General features: G+C 41.3%; 1 protein-coding gene across 3 annotated transcripts in view; it reads left to right on the top strand.

Moving 5' to 3' along the window:
- The window catches only part of LOC124406124 (neuroligin-1-like), a 36,209-nt gene extending 24,980 nt beyond the window's left edge, over nt 1-11,229 (top strand). For 2 of the 3 annotated variants that reach the window (XM_046881510.1, XM_046881509.1), the window contains 4 exons: nt 1,957-2,213; nt 3,088-3,234; nt 4,712-5,139; nt 10,111-11,229. In XM_046881510.1, coding sequence (XP_046737466.1) covers nt 1,957-2,213; nt 3,088-3,234; nt 4,712-5,139; nt 10,111-11,128 — 1,850 coding nt within the window. In that variant the 3' untranslated portion in view covers nt 11,129-11,229. The remainder of the gene's footprint in view (nt 1-1,956; nt 2,214-3,087; nt 3,235-4,711; nt 5,140-10,110) is intronic. The other variant, XM_046881511.1, reaches the window with a different exon arrangement.
- The last annotated feature ends 10,067 nt before the right edge of the window (nt 11,230-21,296 follow it).

Here is a 21,296-nt window from a genome sequence, read left to right as displayed (position 1 = left end):
TTCCTCAAGCGGTGAAAACACGGAGAGGTAGATGACAGTGGGACGCAGAAGTACTCGAGGACAAAACTGCAACCGCACTGCCCTCAGGATTATGTCGCTTTTTCGCTAACGAACCCCAGCCTAATATTCGGCAGGCACACAATAGTCTCGCCCTCCGCCACTCTGACTGGATACATACACTTGTGTACATTGTACATAGATATACAGGATGACTGTGTACATACCTGAAGTACAAAAACCTCCCTCCATACTTTCTGAAGCCGGTTATAAAGTCCGGCTTTGCCTGCCTCGAGTCTGAGTTACGTTATACCGGGTGTCTCCTGTTTCAATTTTCATAAGCTTGTATTTATCACCCCTGATATTAGGTGTGTGTATATATATATATATGTAGTATGTACCTGTGTATTTTATTATGCATGATGAAAATTCAACGAGATACTTGAGATTCCACGATGCTATATCACTTTCTTGTGCATGATGGTTCTTCCTACCCTTACGGTTGTTTCATTCGAGTGAAAATTAACCTCAACGAACTTCAGAGAATTTTCTTGCAATTCTTTGGCTGTTTATTTTCTTCTCGCGATTTCGTAGTAAAGTCATTTCAAGTAGTCGACTTGTGCGGTAAGGTTTTGAGGTTCGTATTATTGATACTACGAAGAATAAGTACAGAGATTAGTGATGATTTTAAAACGGTCCGACTGTACGATCGATTTGTACTACTTGATCCGCGTCTCGCTCTCTTTTCGCTTAACGTTTCGCTGAGGGGATAAATGAAGAGAGACGAATCTGCGAAAAAGCAATAAGCCAGTAAGTGAAAGTGACTGTTGAAATATGGCGAAAACTGGACGAAAATTCACTCGTACATATGTTTATATGTATTTAAATACACATATAGCCGCCCTGGAGCTTTGAGTTACATTCCTGTTCTATACAAGGGGCTTAGAGAGGATGGCGGCTCTACATGACGAAGGTTTGCTAAGCCCTGAGAGAAACACAAAGTAAATGGTAGCCCTAAAATCTCAATAAAGAGACCGCGAAGGTGCGGTTGAACCGAGGCAACGCGAAACTAGGGTCGCGTTGTCGAGTCCTTGCAGATGTGATCCTTGCTACGAATGGGCTTATCTTATCCTTTCCTTGTCAGCCACACTCGTTGCAACAATCTTTTTTTGCCGATCAAGCGGAAGGCATTTCCTTGTCTGAATTACAAGTGAGATTCGCTGTTTTCGTGAGAGACGTGTAAGTATCGCAGTGACAGAACCGTAGAAGGAATCATGATGTTGTGCAATATTGGAATTGATATTGTGCAAATCAGCAACTACGTGGAAACTGAATTCGTTAGCTTCCTGGAACAAGTTGACAATCTAACTTTACCAAACATGGCGAAAGAAATATTTTCTCGATTCAAATAAATGCTGTTTGGGTCCGCAAAAGATTGGTCAAAACAATAATTCGCGTTCTCGAGTATGATGTAAAATTTATTTCAACTGTCAAAATATTTTTTTCCGCGTATTTGGTGAATTCAACACAAATAAAAATTTTACTCAATTTTGGCTTCAGACTGGCCATGGCGTGAAACCAATTTCCATTAAAATTCATTCATCCATTCTCAAGGTATCATAATTTTTAGTTGATTTTTTGGAATCGGAATAATTGAAAAAGTGCCGAGGCGATCGAATCCAAAATCTACTCAGTTCTAAATTTGGTAAAGCCCATCGATTGCGACTCACTAAAATCATTGAAACTCTGTAACTCGTTCTCTAAATATCAAAGATGAAAAAAATTGATCACATGCTTTCAAACACACACAATATAATTCTCCAGAACTTGAAATGTCAAGATCTGGTGAAAACTCAACTTTTCATTTTATGAGTGATTACAATAACCTAATTTTTCCTCCGAAAACAGTGAAACGAAAAGTTATAAAACCGACCAACGTTTTCACTCGACCTGTTTCAGAGTTAGTGCAAAGGGTGGTGCTCCTCGGCGGATCGGCTCTGTCTTCGTGGGCGATACAGCGCGATCCTTTATCCGTGAAGCGGCGTGTTGCCGACCAATCTCAGTGCTCGGGGGACGTAGAGACGGACGACATAGCTCCGTGTCTCCGGCTTCGATCCCTGGAACAGCTTTTGGACGTCAAACTCGAGCCTCCGAGATTTACCTCAGGCTTCGCCCCCTTCGTCGACGGCGCCGTTCTTCCCATTGCGGCCCACCAGGTTAGCGAGACATTGAAATAAGGCCTCGAGCTGACAACCCCTCCCCCAACTTTCAAGTCTTTCGATCCTCCCCGCCTGTAATGTATACGTTCTTCGTGTCGCCATTCGCCTCGCGAGCAGACGGAAACTTTGTATTAAATGCCCCCTAAATTCACCCCCAATTCCGAAGCATTTATTGCCTATTTATGTATAACGGTGTATTATAATATTATTGACTTGCTTGATATTGGACAATACTCAAATAACGGCTCCCCCCTCCCCAACGCAAATCTTGGATGTTAGACAATCAACGCGATCAACGATTTTGAACACTTGTAATCTTTTTATTAAAAAAAGAGCAGAATTTTCTTTTCCGATCGATTAATTTAGCTCGGGTCCATGATCAGCCAAGTCAAAAGGCATCGCAACGTGCATTTTGACTTTTCTTCGACTTTCAATGAGCGAGAACCGAGACGATTTGGCTGACGTTTGGTGTCAAAGAAGCTTTGTTAGCGTTTACACCAGCAATGCGAAGTCCAACCTTCGGGAGTGAAGAGCCTGCAAGCTCTCAAAGACGGCGTAACTCGAGCAGTACTTCGATCGAATGCAAAATGGCGTTATTTTTTATTAAGGGCGAAGTGGCTGCGGCCGTTCCGGGCAATTAGACACTTCCCATTGATCGGCATCTGTATACCGACATACAATTTTCCCTGGAACCGCGTTTAACGACTCGGTTTGATCCTGGGATACTTGTAAAGGCAAATGCGAGGGAATGGAAAAAAAAACGGTGCCCACCTAGCAGCGGCGGAGAAAGACTTGAAAGATCGTCCGAGTCATTCGGGCGAGTGATTACACCGAGCCGATGAACAAAGTGGAAAAATAACAAATCCCACAGACGTTCCAGCCGACGGCGGCATCCTCGGGTTTGATATCGGTGATCCCGGGTCCCGGTGCTGAGTACGCGGCGTTTGGTCAGCGGGATTTACTGATGGGATTAACTTCAGGTGAAGCCTGGCTGGACCTTACCGACGAAGATTTTCAGGTGAGTGGATAGCCAAGATAAATGAATCGCTCCTAGACTCCCGGGGAGTATGCGCGGGTTGCAGAGTGGTTTAGCGGACGCGAAGGGTATCCGATAATTGAAATTGACCGATAAATCGGCGGCCATCGGCTCGGAGAGAGGCTGATACCGCTCGATAGGGTGCAGGGTGAGAAACCTCCACGTGCAGGTTATCCTCGATAGCAGCTGGAGAGGATATCCTATCCGGCACGAAGGAGCAAGCAATCGCAGGAAAAGATTGATCCGGATGGCTCGCTGCTGGCAGCTTCTGTTGTTACAGGTACGTCGTAGAATTCATCGGGATTCCTGCGGGCGGCACTCCTCGAACTTCTCTAATCAACACTCGTCCATTGTCGTGAAATTTATGAAAAAATATGGATATTTTAGCTACTTGTACGCGTGTCTCTGACGACAAATCAACAATTCATGAACCGTCCTGTGCGCGGATAAGCGTGGAGATAAAAGTTCTGCTACGGGTAAAATATCGGGATGTGGATGTAGAGGGTGGCGGCAAGCAGCTGACCTTTTGCTTTTTACAATCGGCCTAGCGAGGTGAATTTTTCGTTTTACTCGCGCAGGGATTTTCAGATTATTCAAGCTTATACCTTTCCTCTTCCATTCTACATCAAGTTTTCAATCAGCTAATCCGCAAAAGAACTCGGGAAGATTACAAATTTTGTATTCTTGAAGCTGGGAATTTCAAAGTTGGAAAAATTATACGCTGCTGAAGGATAAAGAATATATATATATTTTTTTGAATCTGTAGAAGTCACGACGCTTTCAATTAATCGTTTTTCAATTTTTGGTAGTCCTAAAAATGCTCGAAAAAATTAGTGAAACTTCCTTTAGACGTTAAGTGACAATTTTTTCATACAACATTCAACATTATCAGAATAAATCGTAGTTCAACGTCCTATTATTGATATCAGGTTAAAGTAAAAAAGTAAAATAGTCCGAATTCAGAATATTCAAAAACACGAAAATCCAATCAATACAATTTTCAAGTGTACATATAAACAAGTCAAAAAGTAATAAGTTCAGAACGAAGAATCGTGCCTACAAAATATCATCAAATCGTCAGATTTTCCCTGCAATACATTTCTACGTGAAATGCGTAATTTGAACTCCCAAGAATTACGATTTGTCTCTATTAAAATGAAAAAACTTGGATTACGTGGCAACAAACACGGTGTCAAATGGTCCTGGACATCAGTCCTTAAATCTTTCTTCTCCTTCAAAAGTCCCGAAAACTATCCCTGAATTATTCTTGTCTCCTATAAACATTCCATTTCCAATATCCTTGAATTTCTTACGTATTTTCAACCGAACAGCATGTAAAACGTCGCCGACAACAACTGGGCTCAACGTCACAGGACATTCTCCAATAGTCCTAACAACACTCGCCCCCAACGAAACATTACAAAAAATGTCTAATCGACAAGTTCTCTCCGATTTGCAGAAAGGTCTGAACGAGACGCGGCGAGATCGCATCCTCAGGACCTACGTCAGGAACACCTACCGCTACCACCTCCACGAGATATATTCAACCCTGCGGAACGAGTACACGGATTGGGAACGAGGCGAGCAAAGTCCTTCGGTGATATGCGAGGGCCTCCTGTCCCTTCTCGGCGACGGTCAGGTCGCCGCTCCGCTTCTGCGTTTGGCGCTGCTCCATTCGTCGAACGGAGGTCGAGGCTACTTTTTCCACTTTCAGCCCGGCGATAGGGTCAGCCTGAAGGGTGACGAGCTGCCGTATCTCCTCGGGGTGCCTCTGCTACGAGGCGAGCCGACGGCCTCCGCCTTGGCGACTCGCACCAATTTCACAACCGCGGATGAAACTTTGTCCAGACTGCTCGTCCACTACCTTGCCAACTTCGTCCGTCGAGGGTAAGTTCGAGCCCTCCATTAGGGGTTGTCCACCAAGCCCGGCATTTCACCCTGTACCCTGTACCCTGTATTTCACCCTTGGTGACAGCCAGCCAGCTATCGTCGCCTAACCGCGTCTCGAGACGAGTTGCCGGGAAACTCGATCCGGCCAAAAGGTTCGCGTCATGGGCGGAAAGGTTACGCGGAGAGATATTCCCAGCGAAAAATGACCAGCCTTGTCCTTTTAACAAAAAACTACGGGATATTGCGGTGAAACCTTACACTGAGATAAATTTCTACTCTCGTCCTTGGGTTAGATTGTTCTTTACAAGAGTGTCGTATCATTTTTTCACATCATAATACGAAAATTATTAGTTCTGTCGGATGTAAAGGTGAAAATTAGTTTTCTTTATCGTAAATCCAGGAAATTTATTTACTTCATATATTTTCTTGATAAACTTTGTCTGACTGAAAAAGTATTTTAAACTACAGACCTAACGTCTGAATAATTAGAAAATTTCCATCGACAAGTATAATCACATCTAACTATGCAATAATATATTATGAAGAATAAAATTTTTCTCAGCATGCACGTCGTTTGGCTTGAAATCCCTTGAATCGTCCCGTATTGATCGAAAATAAAAACAGAAGATAAAATCTTAGAGAACACATAGATTTGAAAGTGTTGTTTTTTTTTTTTTTATTTACTGCGTTACTTTCTTCGACAAGGTCATTTTGAACGAACAATCGTTATCCTGCAGCTTTTAAGTTCAGAGAACTATGATAAAAAAAATGTATTCATAATTTGAAAACTCGACTTTTTTAAAAACATTCTAAAATTGGAACTTTAACCTCGTTTCTTTTTTTGCGTATAAGGTATCAACTTTTACTTCGATTGATCCAGTAAACTTTTTTTATTGAAAAAAGGAAATCTTTATTCTGAGTTATCGTTTCCATGGGAAAAACACCTCTACACGGAAGTTTGCAGACGATATTGGTTTAAAAACAGCGGTAAACTAGGTCCGGGGAATAAAAAACGTTCGAAGACTGCGCGCCTGGCAATCTGAACACGATATCTCGAGACCCATCGAAACGATAAGGCTAAAATTTGTAAGGTACCTAGTTTATCGTCGGTGCTATCAGGAGGGTGAACCACGGACAGAGAGAAAACCGGAGCAGAACTTTCGGAGGCAAAAAAGCGAAGAAACCTCGGCCGCGAATCGAATTCCGATGCTTTTAGAGGCGAGATTTACGCGAGTGGAATTTCCAATCAGAGTAAACAAGAAGAACAAAAAAAAAAAAAAATTATAATCACTCGGCCCCTCCGCGGAAAAACGGAAAAACGTCGGTCGAATTTTAGATAAACTGGCCTTTTTCTCATGCTTTTGTATACGAAAAATATCGATAACTTTAAGGATGTATTTTTACATCGCGAAAGATATGCAAATATGAAATACGCTGTTGTATTAATTTCAAGGATGACTTTGGAATTGGCGCGGTTTAAAATCGATTCGGACCTCCGTTGTAATTTGGATATTCCAACCCACGAATAGCGCAGTTTGTACTTTGTAAGCACCGATCAAGATTTCGCAAAATGAGATGCGAAATCTAATTATACGCTCAATTGTTCAAAATTCTCGTATATTTGGATACCACGTATTACGGATTGTATGATTATAATCGCACAGTAACGAATCGGGTGCTTCGACCCCGATGGAATAATCCCATTAGATTCCAGCATAGAAATATCACCGATGAGTTCATACGGAATTATTCATTCGACTATGTGTGTATTCGTACGTACGCATAATGTTGTGCAAATATTTGATTCAGTGCGAAACGATATGTTTGAATGCGTAATGGGGCGGCGGCGTTGGGAAATAGAAGCCTAACTCGATCAGAGACCTTATTTCAACGGTTGGCGCCCTAATTTTTCACCCTCGAGTGCGTTCCCTGAAAATTTTCATATTATCACAGGGCGGCCTAGAGCCTTCCGGGACAATAATTTTAAAACGAAATGCTTAATTGAAATAAAATCGCTTTTTTTCATTCAGCGCCTTAATTTTCATCCGAGCATATTTCACGATGAATTCTTGCCAGAAGGAATTGAGCAGATAGTTGAGAATACCGGGTGAAATTTTTTAGGAAAAATTCCTGTCTGGAAATTTCAGCTTTAATAAAAATTTTCGAATAAACTCATATTTTGTTTCGTTTATATGAGAAATTTAGGTTTACTGAAGTCCTGTTTGATCATGAAAATTGAATCAAAGAGCAAATATTTGTGTAGAGATTAAGGATAATGCCATCGTAGTATTATAGATGAAATATTTTCCCATTACACCGCGGAATGACAAGATTAAGAGGAAACCCAAATATTTGGAAATAACTGATTCGCCATTTTGGGGAAATAAATTCAACGAATAAATTTAGATATAAAAGAGAGGGTAAACAAAAGAACACTGTCGTTTTATGTATATAACAAATAACGGGCAACTGAACACCCTTTAAAATTGACGTCCATCCCTCTAAGCTGGCCAATGAAATGGAAATTGAAACCACTAACAGGCAACTCCTTTGGTACTTTGATTTTTTTACAAGATCCGAGATTCAGACCCTCGTCCTACCGCGCGTAAATATCCAAGGGATGAAAACATTTCTATGGGAAAAGAGAAGGGAACTGGAAGACATTTGGACGTAGAGCAGTGGTAAAAGAAAATCGTAAATTTTATGTAGGTTTGTACCTGCAGGGGTTTGATCGTCGGTTACTTTTATAGAGAGACGTGGGATACCTACGATTTGAACGGTGATTTCGAGCATTTTGGAAAGCGTTTTTTACGGGGTGATTCGAGAAAGGAAACAGAAAGAATGAAAAAGGAAAATGAGGACGACTATTTGTATACATGTGCAATGCATTTCGCCATTTTTTACTCCGGAACTTATGCAAATTACGGTCGTAGAATGCGTAGCATGGTATCTTGAAACTTTTCTACAATCGTTGCGAACTTGAGCCCCAGCATTTACAGAAACGCACCGAGCTTAAAGTATGCTTACAGCTATCGCGTGTGGAAAGAAAAAAAGAAAAGAGAAATCTGAAAGAAACAGCTTGTGTGTTTGGAAACGAATCGGAGTTATTATTTTTTCATTTCACATCAACGTGAGCATAAATTTCTTTTTCCAAACGTGTGAAAATGGTCAGCGCTACGTAATTCTTGCGTACGCCTGGAATTTTATGCAGCTCATAAATCTCCCAGAACGTCGAGGCAAAGGTAGAATTAATATTCATACAGCGGACGGTTTGCTACAATTTATTATATGGTATATGGTATACCATCCACTCCACACGTTCAGCTACGCTCACATCCCCATTTCGACGCTGACCGGGTCGCTCGAGGGTCACTAATTATATCGGCACCTGTGGGTAGGTACGGACCTTGGAAGGCCCTCCCGAGTACCGTAAAAGTTGAAAAAGTAAGACCAGAAGGATATAACTCCCCTGCGGGAGATCGCAACTCCCGCTTTAGGCACTGCAGTGCCATATACGAGTCGAGTTTGACAAATGGGAAAATACACGGATTCGCTGCTATCAGTCATCTTGTTTTTGTACCGGCTGGAATCAGTTTTCACGGTTGGCCATGACACGGGAGCAGTGATACGAATCAACGTTTACGATTTCTCAAACCTCGCACGCATATTGGGCCGAGGGGTTGACCTGTCATCAATTATTGTATGCACTACTGATCACTGAATTGCTGAGGGGTTCCAAAGATTTCATGGGATTTCACTGGTTTCCTGGAATTTTTAAAGCTTTCGCTAACTGTGGGTGTAATCGTATGTTACTACATGAATACCGGATTGTAGTGAATGTATATACAATTTACTAATTTTTCAATTTCGACCAGCTTGCCTCTCGAATCGGCTCCACGTGATTCGAAAATAATTCCCTAATTTTTTTGGATTCTTATATCAACTCTGATCCGTGCTCTCAAGAGGGTGGACTTCCTCATTCAACCCTTCCATTATACATCAAATCTACCCGATGGATTTAGATGAAATTTGGTATAGGGTGGTCTTTTGAGTCGCAGAAAATTTGAAAACTCAAAGTGACGGATCCAATATGCTGAACCTAGAAGCTCCAAAAGTCACTTGATATTGCGATATTGGATCCACCATTTTGAATCTTGTAATTTCGAGTTCAGATTCGTAATCAGTGATCTTGATTACCACCGAGTATCGAGTTTTATCAAAATTGAATGACTTTTTGGATTTTGCTCCAGCACATGGCATCCGCCATTTTGAATTTTCAAATTTTGTCTTCAGATTCGTAATCAGCGACCCAAGAAACCGCTTATACAAAATTTTATCTAAATCCATTCCGTAGATTTGATGTACCCTTGAAAGGGTTGAATGGAATCCACTCTCTTTGGGACACGAGTTAGAGTTGAAATAAAAATCTGAAAAAATTCGAGATTTATTTTGGAATTATATAAGCTCATTGGGAGGGTGAGACGGTCGAAATTCAAAAATGACCTTCTTCCGCTTTCGAGTCGTGATCGAGATGAAAAAATTTAGAAACGGTTTGACCGATTTTTTTGAAAATCGGTTCAGTACCGGGTTAAAAAGAACAGCGACGATTGAAATCAAAGTCAATAAACTCCGTTTACTCGCTCTCCTGTTATAATCAGACAAAAAAAGTGTCTCAAAACTAGAAATAGAAATCCATCTAATAATGGTCGGAGATGATTCAATACGGCCAAAAACGTGGAGACCCAGTAAAAGCTAAATTGTTAATTTTCGCTTTGAATATATCGTTTCAACTCTTTTTTGTGTAGAGCGAAGAAAAAATTTCATTTTCAAAATTGATTACCTGCTATCTATCCTTCAGCAGAACTTGCCAACGACGTCTGGCTAAGAAATGGCCAAACCGAGATTCCACGCACCCATGAAGCATATTATTTTAAAAATGTTTCCGACTCCCGTATATATATTTTCCAGAGACCCAAACGGTGCAAGCCCGTTAAACTCTGCCGAGACGTTGCTGGTGTCAAGCCCACCATTCTGGGACTCGTACGATTCTATAAACCAGCTGTACCTGGAGGCGAGTTCGCGAGTAACGGAGATGCGTTCGCACTACCGGGGGCACAAGATGTCGCTGTGGCTGAACCTCCTTCCGCAGCTGCATCGTCCCGGCTACGAGATCAGCATGCGCCACCACCACCTGGCGGAGAATCCGATTCTCTACGAGGGTGCGGTGAGACAGCAAAGCATGGCGATGCCGATCCCAGCGCCACCGCTGCTCGCGCCTGCGCCGACGCAGCCTTCGCTCGCTTCGCCCGGAGGAGGAATTTCGACGACGGACTGTGGGCCGAACATGTCAAGCAGCGCGGCTCCGACGACGCCGAGAACTTCGCAGCAGCATCCGAACCTCGGTCCAGCGCCGAATAACCTGTTGAGGAAGCTGGCCTCGAGCCACTACCAGAGCTACACGACGGCGTTGACGGTGACGATAGCCGTCGGGATATTCTTGCTGTTACTAAACATCCTTATATTCGCTGGAATCTACCATCAGCGTGACAGGAACGCGGCGCTTTCGGCCTTCGGTGACAAGAAGAAGGAGGAACTCCTGGAAGCCGGTTGTTCCGGCATCGACGAGGCCTCCGGCAAGCAGCGGTTGGCCCTGGATCTTCCGGACTCTCCACCCTCCAGCCCACCCCCTCACAAGGCGAAACTCGCCCAGGAACTCGAACTCCAGCTCCAGGAGTTTCAGTGCTCGCCGCCCCCTGGCGGAGGCAAGCGGGTCTCCGAGCCCCCCTCCTACAGCCGCAGCCCCTGCACCCCCAGGGCCCACACACCCCAGTGCATTAACGACGACGATGACGCGCTACCCGAGCCTCCGCCCCCGCCCAAGGCCCCGGCCCCCAACCTCGGCGTTTCCGGTTCCGGTATACTCAGGCAGCCCGGAACACCCGGCAGCACCAAGAAGAGGGTTCAGATACAGGAGATATCGGTGTGAGCCCCGAGCAGGAATCGGTCTCTCCGATAACACGCGGTGTTTCTTTCTTTCTTACTTTCTTTATTTATTTATTTATTTATTTATTTCTTCATTTTCAAACCCACCTCGGTATTTCCACGCTTATCGTCTTCCTCCTCTTCATCTTATCTTCTTCTTCTTCTTCTTCTTCTTCTTCTTCTTCTTCTTCTTCGCACTTTTGTAAAATATTCATTTCTCCTGATTAAAAACTCCCCTCGGTATAGGCTTAAAGAGGGCACTCTTTTTTTATTGCACACTCACTCAGAGGTTAAACTCGCGATACTTCGGTTTAATAATTAACCGTTCTACCCGGGGAACAAACGGACACTTCAACGGCGATTAAGTATTTATACGGCGCCGTGTATACCTTATACTGCTCGCACCCCGACGCGAAAATTCGTTCTACCCTCCGCCTGGTTCATATATAATTCATTTATTCCCGTGATACGTTTTAGTGTTTAAAGACAGAAATCAAAATTACGACAAACTGTGACTGGTGCATATTGAAGTGATGGTATTTTGTGTATTGTTGTTTGTTTCCTCTTTCGTCTTGCGATTCACCGCGTAATTGCAGGCGCCCGCCCCTGTAGGATGTAAGGATAACGCATAAAGTGGCCGCCGAATAGACTCACACTATACCATCATATAATTATATATATATATATACATATACTATATATATTATTATACTGTTCGAAAGTTTACTACTACTACTACTATACACAAAGACAAAGATTGTAATTTAATATTTAACAAGGAAAAAAAAACAAACAAACAAACAAACCAAAACCAACAAAAAAAGAAAAAAGTGTACTATATAACTATACTGTAAGTGTAAGTCAGTGACCTTCAAGCCAAGAGACACTGTGATTTAAAGTGACAAGTTCCGTCTAGATTGATCGTGGGGTTTTAAATTTAAAAAGAAAGCGAAGGAAGAACAAAAAAATAATTGAAAAAAAAAAAAAAGAATATAACAGATTGTCGATGCTCAATTATCCATCCGAAACTCTCAGCCTCGATCCGCGTGCAGATTTCTTGAAAATGGGCAAGATGAAATATTATACTTGAACGCTTAATATTACCTCAGTTCGATACGATCCTATAATTATGATAATTGGACCGCCGATTTGCGAATAATATATTGAAAAGCTTCAGGATTAACTGGTATCCGAATTTTCATTTCGGGACCATTTTGTAAAATAGAAAATAAACTTGTGCGGGTAAATTCTTGCGTCTGAGAATTCGGTTATGATAGAGCGTCTTGAATTATTATCTGTTGCATGAGAAAACAAATTAACAAAAGATTGGAGAAAATTTCATTAGAAAAAAAAAATTTTAAATAAAATTTAAAAAAAAAAAAAAAAAAAAAGTAAATAAAATCCAAATGCGATCTCGCGACATTCAAATATGAATATGACATGCATCTATCAATGTTTCCTATGTTGACATTTGTTTAAATAAATACCTGAAGCATTTAAAATAATTGTTAAAACGAGACGCGAGGTTTTATTTCACCCATGACCACAATTCGTAAACTTTTTCATTCTTTTCAGGAATTTTCAGGTATTCATTTGGCCGAAGAACGAATGTGTGATCGATATTGGAGGAACACGAGATGATTATCGTCGGTTCGAAACTTTAATATTCAAATTCGCGTATAAATATGAATATTTGAAATTGCACGGGTCTTTCTAAATTTGATATTTTTAAAAGTAATTTCCAGCTAGAAAATCGCTAATCTGTTTTCTCGCGGCGGATACTACTTTTCTATTTGAATTCTACGGAATGAGAAAATTTATTCAGTATATCTGTAAGAAATAATGAGATCGTGATCCGGTTCCGCGTCTTTTGCCGCAATGCCGTCAATTATATATATACATATACATATGAATCAATATTATGCATAAATCGATGAGAAGCACGTTTTAAAATTGTCCAAAAATAAAGGGTTTTCGAGATAAGACAGATGAACGAACGAACGAACGAACGAACGAAAGGAGGAAGGATTGGAAGGACGAGAAGAAAGGGATGAAACTGTGCAAAAACGTGTCAAGAGATTTACTGCTGAACTCGGTTGTTTTCTGCAGGTAGGAAATATCCGGCGCTGGAAGAGAGAAATTGCTGATTCAAACTTTTTCACCCTCCTCCTCTTCCTCCCTCTCCCTCCTCGTCGTCCTCTTTCCATGCTGCAGTCGCCGGTCTTTGGCATCAATTTTTTACCCACCGACCGAAGAAGAAGGAGATTATTATTAAAGATACGCGCACTTTCCATATCAATTCTCAACAAGTTAACCGCAACCTTATCCCCGACAATAAAGTTCTCTCAATAAGAAACCCGATCGTAAATAATAGTCTTCCCCTGTATAATTTTGGAAAAAAAAAAAAAAAAAAACGAAACGAATAAATAACTAAAATAAACAAATTTAATTTCTACTTCGACTTGACGTTCGTATTTGATTTTTTCGCCTCTCCTCTTATTTCCCTGTCGTTTTACCTTTTCCGCTTTCTGCACAAGAAGAGAAAGCAATTTTGTACGGTATAAGTATACGGTAGAGTGTCGAGATTCCCGTGGAGAGGTAAAGCCGGGAGGAAAGGAGGCCTCGAAGCTTAGTTATAAATTAGCCCGGGATAAAAGTGAAATCAGTTACCTACCCAGCCGGGGGTGGTGAAAAAAAGCATCAGCTATAACCTCGGGCAGAAACTACGCGCGTCTATGCCTTCTCGTCTGTACATAGAGACCGAGACTGTGTCCCAAGCTCTCGGGGTGCCACGGATAGGATCGTTACGGTGTATATGAATTGCCTAAGGTACTTTCTTTCCCCCGCAGCAGGCTTCTCGACCCCGTATTTTTTACCCGGAAGATCGAGCGCCGGGACATTTATGGCCGCGTTGGAAAAAGCTCCGTCCGTCCCTTGACAAAGAAATTGCAGGACGGGTGGGGAAAAAGGGAGCGAAAATAATAATAAGAAGAGGAAAAAGAAGAAGAAGAAAAGGGGAACGGAAGAAAAAATTAAATTTCGCCTATGTCAAAGTTTGAAAATTTCATCTTCCTGCACAAAGAGGTGATTCCACTTTCTCCTGACGGTACGATAACGCGATATAAAATATTGCGGTTATAATTAACACCAATTTACGGTATAACAGCCGCTTGGATTGCGTTACTGCAGCTGCTGCTGCTGCTGCTGGTGTTGAATAAAACGAACCCTGCACCGACGCGACGTGTCAGATTTCAAATCAGTGTCTGGTGTACTTGACCACTCCGTAGGTGGGGTTGTACGTATAGCCGCAAATTAGTGCTATTAAAATGATCTAGACAGCGATATAAATTATGCAGCAACCGAGTCTACGTGTAACGTAGATACAGATGTATATCTATATATATATATATATATCTGTATTACTCGCACACCTCGTAACTCCTCGGCTTCTGAAAAATATATTTTCAACAGCGAGAAACACGATAGTTATCCTCACTATTTTTCTTCAATCGCCACGTCTTTCACTCGGTTGTTTAACTTTCGCGCCGGCAGATTGATCGGAAGTTATTATCAAAAGTGCAGTTTACGACGGTTTATTTATTTTTTCTTTCACACTACTCGATCAGGTAATGAGATTACACCGGTCAACACGATTTTGCGTCTGAATTCTCGATATCAAATTTTTATTTCTTCGATGTACCTAATAAGGGGGAAAAAAAAAAAATTTGTTTTGAAAGAAATATTGCTTACACTATCGACCAAAAACTTCGAGACTTATTTGATGTGTGGAAGCAAAATTTATTCATTTAAATATAAACTCAAAGAAATTTCTATTATTTTTTTTTCGCAATTCGCGTAATAAACGTTGAAAATATATCTCCCGTGAAACGAAAAACTTTTCACATCGAACAGCGAATTCATTGAAATGAGAGAAAAATTGTTCCATGGCTAATTGAAGGTCTCACCCTCGTGGCTTTGAGGCAATCTCCGATTTCGAAAAATGAAGCCGAGATATTCGACGGTGATATTTCAGCGGGTAACGACGACGTTTATCAGGAAATAGTCAGCCTCGAATGGCTGCGAGTAACAAAATACAGGTTTTAACTCTGACGCGAATTATAGTCGGCAGCGGATCGCGAACCGGGAAAAATGATCGTTCAGGTTAACTCGAGTACCTACCACGTGTCGGTCAGTAATCACACTCGTGTTTACCGTGTTTACGCAGTACAACTCGTCGAGATAATCTTATCCGAATGAGGTTGCGAACGATAACTTCGTTTTATTGGTAAAACATGACAAACATTATGCGACCTGTTACGCGGAATGCCCCCGATATATATAATACAGGTAATAATTCCACGGAGGGCGAAATTTAGTTACCCGAATTCATCCCCTTTCCACTCTCAAGAAGAAGCCAATTAACCCGGGCTGATTGTAATTACAATATGAATAACGAGCCCTTTTTTCCTCCCTTTCGTTGTCGAGAAGGTTAATTTAAAATTAACGAAATAAAAAGAGAAATCGAAGCTCATTGTTACGTCGATCGACGATGACGAGGGTACGTTGAAAAGAAAAAGAATATTAAAACAACAAAGATTCGTCCCACAATCGAAGAATTTATACGCAAGATTAGGTGTTTCGCAGAGAGCGAAGAAATAAATGAGTACCCGCTACTAGCGATAGACGTTAACAATTAAGAATAATCGATGCATCGATTAATCGGTTCAGAAAACTAATCGACCTCGACTGGATTGGATAGGTAAAAATGAATCGATTAATAGATTATTTCGTATTTTTTTTTTAAACGAAAATTTCGTAACTTTCAGTATATATTCTTAATAGGGAAAAGTTTTGTTTGCTAATTTATAGTTTGGTTAAAAATACTTTTTAACATCGGGTAAAAATATTCACTCATCTTTCGCTCGTTATGTCAAATAGATACTTAGTAAGTAAGACAATGATAACAGTTGACACCTCGATCACACAAATTGATATTACATTCCGTAGTAGATAGGAATAAAAAAAAAACAAAAACCGATTGTAAAGAAAAATAATCACACTTTGTTCTGTGCCGTCGATATCAAGATTAGATCAAGCCTAGAGAGCAAAGATATCGAGCGTAAGTCTCGTTACAATTCAATCAAGCTAATCCCTCCTATATACAAGGGTAGTATTAGACACCGATTCGCGTATCGATCGATCGAGATCGAAAAATCAAACTGTCAATGTAATCCAGAATACGGTCGATTCCAACGCGCCGAAAAAACCCATCGTAGGTTGTAAGGTCTAGGAGGTATATAAGGTAGGTTCATCTGAATATGCATAGGTGGACAGAGTTCTGCAAGCTGACACGAGGCGGCCTCGAAGTTGGCGTCCCTCGGGGATTCGGAGGCGGGTAAGGTGGGACCCAATAACTTTGACGGGACATAAATTTAAGAGCCTGGGTCTGGTGCATGACGCCTCTGCTCTCTACTCGCTCACTCCTCCTGGACGAAGGCAGGTCGGCGAGAACCTTTGAAAGTCGATACTGAAGGGTCGCCAACGAAAACTCAAGATCAAGACTCGAGGGCGTCGCCGTGTCACCCCGAACCGTCCCTTCGCCCTTCGCCCTCCCGGATCAACCACGTCTATCTGCCACGTGTCGAAGTATCCGCCCGTTTTTCCAAAAGTCACGTTTTATTTTTCATCAAAAATATTTTCGCCGTTACGACCTACCGAAAGAACGAAATCGATCAGTTCGATAGGTGGAATATTTTTCAATGTTTTTTTTTTTAGATCCCTTTTTCTTCTTCTTTTCATACTTCATTAGAAGATGTTTGTCATTTTGTTAGAAAAAGTTTAACCATTTATCTACGCATTGGATGATATAATTTTTTTTTTCTTTTTTTTTTTATCTAAATCCCGACTGAATTATAGGAGGAAATATATAATTCGAGGGGTGAGTTGAACCTCCTTAAAATTAAACCTGTGCCGTTTCAAAACTTTTTCCTTCCTACCCCTAAAGGTCCCTCGCTCATTTTTTAAAGTAAAAATTACTTTGCCAAAGTTCTTCGTATGTAATCATGACGTATCTTTAAAAACTGACCTATAAAAGAAAAAAAGGAAAGAAAAGAAAACAAGAGGAGAAAAAAAAATGATATAATAATATAACTTTGATAGGACTTCCAGTTTCCTTTTCCTCTTCAATTTTTTATACTTTTCTTTTCTTCCGTCATGTTATTCGGAACGTCGTCGTGCAGTTTTTTCCTGCTGGAACTTCATCCGTTGCCTCGCACCGGTGGTGTATGATCCACTCATCCACTCCGCGGACGAGAGAAAAAAAGGTAAAACGACGAGGGTTGGAAAAAAAAAAGAAAAGAAAAGGAAACACAAAACAAGAAAGACACCGCATGACGTTATAATAAAATTTGTATCTCACAATCCAGCTCCTGTATAAAAATAATAAAAATAGAAATGTGACATTTTTACACTTACATTCATGTGAGGATGAACGACCCTCGCGTACGTGTCGAGTCTGTACATGTTGTTTAACCCAGATGATGCTCGTTCGCCACAAGAAAAGTTTTCCAGGACTCAAGTATCACCTAAACATGAACCAAGGTTTGAAAATGTAATTAAAATTTACAGATTTTAAAAGAGAAGATTTCCTACGAGTATCACATTGCTAATATTATTTTAAGGGAGGAAAAAGAGAATTAAAAAATATGCAAATTTCTCAAATTTCAACCTTCAACGCGTGCTAACGAAGTGCAATTTTCTTACGCTGAATCCAGCGTAGCTCTCTATTGATAATCTTGGTTAATCGTCGCATCGGTATATAAGGCATTACGCGTCATGCATAGAGAAGCACGCGGCGTAGTGCAGAGATATAGATCACGTCTGAGAGATTGTGGAGATAAGTATATAACACAGAGAGAGAGAGAGAGAGAGAGAGAGAGAGAGAGTGAGTGAGAGCGAGCCGTGCTGTACAAGCACACACGATGCCCCCGCGATTGGTAGGTATTATACACGCGTCCGACGCCTCGGCAGTGCTAATTAGAACTAATTGGATCTGGCCGGCAGAACGAACCGCTAAACTGGTCTACATAATATCGACGACAGTCTTGAGTATCGTTCGGACTAGCGAAGAAGAGAGGCTGGAGAGAGGAGCGGAGGAAGCTGGCTTTAAACTGCATCGCAGCCGCGTCGCTAACTGCGCCAAGTAACAGAGTCACGTTCTTGTTTGGTCAACAAATTATCACGATCCTGTTAAGATCGCAGGAGAACCTGACCCCACCACCAGGCCTCTCGCACCCGCCGCCCAAATGCCCCCGGATTTACTATAAATATCGCAAGCAGAGAAGAACGGTCAGCACCCTGTCGCTGATCCGTTTATCGAGTGTGTGCAAAAGCGGTGTGTATGATCTCAAAAACTGTTCGATCGGAACGGAAAAGACGAGGGTAGAAAAGCACGCGATTCGAGAATTTCCAAAAGTTTACGCAAGATAATGCTGCCAACAATAAATTCGGTATAAATTATTTATGGAAGAGTTCGGAATTACGAGCTGCGATTCGTCCGGTGATACTGCATCGAATAAGTTGGATAGCATCGCGCAGCGTGAGTTGAAATATATAAAAGTGTGATATATCAGCTGATATCTGGAAAAGCATTCGGCGGTCGTTCGAAGGCGATTGAGGAAACCGGAAGTCAGGAACTTGTGCAACGTGCTGAGGGGGATGAAAGGTACAGAGAATTTCTTGCGAAACGAAATTCCTTTTCCCTCCGAAGAGAAATGCAGTCCGTGTTGAAATTCGCGTCTAGAGTTCCCCCCCCCCCTGCCCCCCTAATCCCCTCCTCGCGCCCTTTCTTTGATTCTTCCGGTAATTCGACGCCGCTTCCGGCGGAACCGGGACGGATCCAATTTTCCCTTTTTTAAAACTCTATCGCTCGGTACTGAATGCAGCGCGTTCGGCTGGGAATATCGAGAGATAATGCACGTACGCACCCATAAGCTGCAAAAGGGGCCTCGCGAGACCGACAATTTTATTGTGTGTATGTGTATCTACACTCATCGATGCGTGCTTGATATAAACGCAGTTATATACGCGACGAGATGCTCTATGGACTGTCAATGAGACTTCCAGCTGTGCCCATCCTGCGCCTCTGTGTAATACGACAATACAGGCGCGTATTATAGGTGAATTGCTACCGGTCGCCATCATCAACGACGACGACGACGACGTTTTTACTGCGAAATTTTAACAGCCATTTGCGCTAGCCACGCACGATAGAACCTTGACCAGACCAAAAATGCAGTCCGAAGTCACGTACGATGAAACGAAATTCCTTCGTTTGTCTTTGAGGAAAGTTACGAAGGATTTAAACTCGGTGTCGTTGATATAATAAGCAGAGAATGTAGAGGATTGAGAAAAAGTTATGTGGAATTATTGTAGGAGAGATTCTCGCATCGTAGCGTACAATTGTGAAATTACGGATACCGATGAGTTTCGCAAACTGAACAATTATGTCGTTATTATAGCTTCTCGTGGTGTAGACTGTAGGCAAGTTTTTCTACTTTTCACTAAATATATTGCTAACTTTTACGGAAAATTAATGCGAAGAGACTGATTCTCGATTGAAAGATGAATGATTTTTCGTTTATTTTTAAAGAAGAATTTTGCGTGCGATTCATTCAAAGATGGTTTTAAAGGTAAAATAAAATATTTCTTTCGTCATAACGTGAGACACTCAAAGAATCTTTTGAAATACGAAAAGTGAATGAATCTCGATTTGTTGATAGACGTCAGAAAATTCAATGAAAATCCGACATTGATACTTAAAGGTGAATTCTTCCGAACCGAAGTACCTTTATCGAAGTTATTCGTTCGCTTCTCGACCGCGGAATGAAATAAACCGAACTTGATCCTCGTCAATCTTTCGACTGCCGTCAAGTGGGGCAGCATTGACCCTATTCGGGCAGCTTCGGGCGTTAAAAAACAAGTCCTTAAATCGTTTAAATCGTCTAAACGACGTAGGAAAACAAAGTGTTTATTGTGGTTTTAATTGATAATTGAGATAGCCAGATAAGATGTTTATCGTAATTACAAGTGGCATCGAAGGTCTTGTTGGTCTGTTGAAATTAGGGATATTAAATGAACTCGAGTGTACGCGGGGCAAAGTTACTCGGCCTCGAAGTTCAAACGGTTCAAGGAGTTCGAGGATCAAAGATATCCCACTTCAAACGCGAAAATACCGCCAAGGAAACTTGTCGCGGGGTCTCAGACTCCTTGAGAATTTCGAAAAATGATGTCAAAAAAGTGAGTCAAAGATGCTCGGCTTGACGGTAGGCAAAAACTGGCCCAAGGCAGCGCAACCTTTGAGAAAACAAAGAAGGAAAAAACGCGTCAGCGAACGAAATAGATACTGCAAGGAGAAATTCAGTCCGATCGTAACTCGTACGACGCATAATATCAACGGTGATAAATATATACTGCGTATAATGCGAGTGAATTTCATTTCTCGAAGAGTGCGCGCTGGGCTGCCTATATAACCTCGAAGAATATCTGTAAAATCGGAGATATCAAGAAAAGAATACGAAGATGTGTTTGAAACGACGCGGATGGCCCCATAATCTCGGTATAAAAATACACATTTACACGCCTAAAATCACCCTCCATACATACTGCATCATCTGCAGGGCGTGAAAAGTATCACGATTTGCAATATTCGATACGTAGATTTTTGAAATTTGGCAGTATCGCAGGTTCCCCTGGTGAAACTGATTTCTCCGATTTTCTAATTCTAAATTCTTCTAAAATTGTAAATACGCGTAGTTTCTGTTAATAACAAGTAACTAAAAAATGAAAATTAGAATTTTTTCAAAAAAAAAATCTACCAGACATTAAAATTTTTAATAAAACTTAACTATAATTCTTCGTGAAAAACTATGCATATTTACAATTTTGTGTGAAACAATACGAAATGTTCCAATATCTGTAAAAAAAAATTGTAGTAATAGAAATTTTCACCAGGGGATCGAGTCCGTTGTAAAAAGTTTGAAGAACGAATCCAGATTGTCTGTATCAGGAAATGAGAGCACACATTTGATATTGAATATTGTAAACTTTTGTGCAACAGCGGACTGCCGCGACACGATTCCACGCGATAGTTAGAGATTAGACGAGATGTCAAA

The sequence above is a fragment of the Diprion similis genome, chromosome 4 (assembly GCF_021155765.1).
Source record: "Diprion similis isolate iyDipSimi1 chromosome 4, iyDipSimi1.1, whole genome shotgun sequence".
Taxonomy (NCBI): Eukaryota; Metazoa; Arthropoda; class Insecta; order Hymenoptera; family Diprionidae; genus Diprion; species Diprion similis.
This window is presented reverse-complemented; position numbering and strand designations above follow the sequence as displayed.